Raw genomic sequence first — 2,729 nt, 5'->3', positions numbered from 1 at the left:
TCTCTCTCTCTCTCTCTCTCTCTCTCTCTCTCTCTCTCTCTTTCTTCCACGAGTAGCGACAGCTTGGCATATAAAGCTTTCGGGACCTGTTGCCGTCAGTACATTCGCTTCGCGCGAGCTGTAACGTAGACAGTGGACTTTCGTGCAAGTCGCTGGAATCCGTTCTTCGCGCGCGGCGGTGCTCGGAGTTGTGAATAGGAAAGGGAAGAGATAACAAAGGGAGTCTCCATCGAGAATACACGAGATTAACGGAAAGAACGGCGGGGACTAAGCAGATGCATCGCACGCGGAGGAGGACCCTCATGGGTTTTTACCAGATCGGACGCACGATCGGCCTTCTGGCCAGTCTCTGAGAGTAAAGCTCTCGGGGATATCTTCTCGATATCCTCGAAAATCGCATCTCCGTGGTTCGCGAACGTCACTAGCCAAGCAGGGTGGAGAATCCCAAGGGGTGATGAGCCGCGTGCCACGTGGTGATACAACACTGTGATCAGCGGACTGTGATATATATATATATATATATACATATATATCTGTATACTACATTATTACATTACACGCGTACTGTACACACCTCATCGCGGAAAAGACCATCCAACGACACTGTGCGCTATGGCAGAGTAAGTTGATGCATCCCATTTAAATGGATCATTTAAAATCCCTTTTCAGGATTTTCTCTCTCTCTCTCTCTCTCTCTCTCTCTCTCTTTCTCACGCTCATCGTCGCGCTCGCCTTGAAATTCAAGAATTCCGAATGAGTAAACGTGGCCTCGCGGCTAAAAAAGATGCGCAGGAGTTTATTTCGATACTAACGTGATCGTTCCAGGCTGAACAGCATGTGGCGTTCTCGGGGAGCGGTTTCTTAGGAAACAAGAAGGGAAAACTTCAAGAAGCTCCAGGATGAGAATTAGAGACGCGCTTTTTTTATGACAGACGTCCCACCGCGAATTCAGTCATTGCGATATTGTTACACTTATTACATCACGTTACATTCCTCGTTGAGTCACAATCGTTAGATTGGAAGTTAGCAATCCGATACGGTTTCACTTTAATCTCAAGTGACGAGCAATTTCCTTCTTCCCATCTCACCCATCCATAGAAAAAAAGTATTATATATTTTTACGTTACTTCTCAAGGAGAACAAGAAAATAAGAATATCTTTAACTTGACGTCATATTGGCCGATTATTAATCGAATTTACGTCATTTTTTATTTTTCTTTCGTGATTCAGTCAGTGTGACATTATTTTAACTTTCTCGTTGTCCTTGGATTTATATTCTTTGCATGCTGCATTTGAAACAGAATCGCCGTAGATTCATACAAATGATCTGTGATTGAATACAGTTCTGAGCAGAAATGAGAAAACACACACAGGGCAAAGTCGACAGTTGTCACAAATGTATACGCATGACTCAACAAATGAGTTTATCTCGAAAGCTCGTGTTTATGATCTTGGTCGGATCTTGGACCGCGACAATGGAAATTAACAGTCTTTTCTCCGAAATCGTTATATCCCTCTTTCTTGCCTATAAATAAAACTATAAAATGTGTTATTAATGTCCAAGCAAGTATTTCAAATAGTTGAATATTTTCGAGAATATGTAATTTCCGATATTTTGGAATATACGATCTCGTCGTATTATAAATTGTTAACAAAGCAGATAAACGTAGCTTCTAAGCAAAATTCGTTGATCGGTGTAGTGCGATCGAAATTACAAGACTAATTGTAACTTAATAGACTAATATATAATAGAATGATTAAAGAACGACATTAATGTCTTCAATTGGAATTTTAGTTGGAATCCTTGAGAATCTTTAAGAAAGCATCTCTAGACACGAGGAGATGCATCTTTAACGCAGATGTCTAATTTTAAGCTTTTTATCTACTTATTTAATATGAGAATTGTGTCCAATCGCAAAGCTTCTTCTTCTGCTCCTCGAAATGGCACGCGAACTCTAATCGAATGTAAAAAAGATGTGTCATCTTGTTCGCTGTTCTCGTCACGTCTTCGTATTTTACGACGTGCAGCGCGAAGCGATTATTATATACTTAGCACCGCGATTTTATCGATGGAACAAAGTGACACATATATTTTTTTGACGTTTGACAAATTTGCCAGTCGCAGTAGGCCGAGAAAATAATATTATTGATAGCTGATAACATGGTCTGATGACATTGCTGATGCAATTAATCTATTAATATCACGTCTCGGTTGAGACGACACCAGCGATATACAGAGTGTTAGTTAAGTATGTTGCCATACTCAACGGAGCGATTCTTTGGTTTATTTCAAGTAAAAAAGTCCATATAAACATGTGTCCTGAATGGCTTAGTTTCCGAAATACAGGAATAATGTTCGCAAATGTTTGACGAAACGATAAGTTGCGTTGGAGATATTTTCCTGCATAAATATGCCTTGCTTCATGTAAGTTATCATTCACACAACCGTAAACAAAGTGACGAAGTCAAAGTCGAAGCCTTCTAGATCACCAGACTTAAATCCTTTGGATTATTTCCTTTGGGGACATCTGAAATCATTGATTTATATCATCCCAATTGAGAATGAGAATGATTTGAAGAATCGAATAGTTGCTTCATGCGAGGCAATACGTAACACACTTGGTATCTTTCAGCGTGTACGTCAATCTTTGAGAAGAAGGCTCGATGGATGTATCATGGCGCAAGGTGGACATTTTTCAACAATTCATCTAATTGTTTTATTTCAGAAG

At 40.0% G+C, this 2,729-nt stretch overlaps 2 protein-coding genes across 3 annotated transcripts in view; one reads left to right on the top strand and one right to left on the bottom strand.

Moving 5' to 3' along the window:
* LOC108753603 (facilitated trehalose transporter Tret1) overlaps positions 1-2,729 on the top strand; it is a 17,628-nt gene that overhangs the window by 3,974 nt on the left and 10,925 nt on the right. The window contains exon 1 of one of the 2 annotated variants that reach the window (XM_018495339.1): positions 20-620. The exons of the other annotated variant lie outside the window; for it this stretch is intronic. Coding sequence (XP_018350841.1) covers positions 613-620 — 8 coding nt within the window. The 5' untranslated portion in view covers positions 20-612. Of the gene's footprint in view, positions 1-19; positions 621-2,729 lie in introns of those variants that run through there. 2 annotated transcript variants of the gene reach the window in all.
* The window catches only part of LOC108753602 (carotenoid isomerooxygenase), a 27,912-nt gene that overhangs the window by 23,210 nt on the left and 1,973 nt on the right, over positions 1-2,729 (bottom strand). The gene's annotated exons all lie outside the window — the stretch shown is intronic.

This window comes from Trachymyrmex septentrionalis, unplaced genomic scaffold (genome assembly GCF_001594115.1).
Source record: "Trachymyrmex septentrionalis isolate Tsep2-gDNA-1 unplaced genomic scaffold, Tsep1.0 scaffold7, whole genome shotgun sequence".
NCBI classification, from domain to species: Eukaryota; Metazoa; Arthropoda; class Insecta; order Hymenoptera; family Formicidae; genus Trachymyrmex; species Trachymyrmex septentrionalis.
The sequence above is the reverse complement of the archived record's forward strand: the minus strand, read 5'-3'. Positions and strand labels throughout refer to the sequence as shown.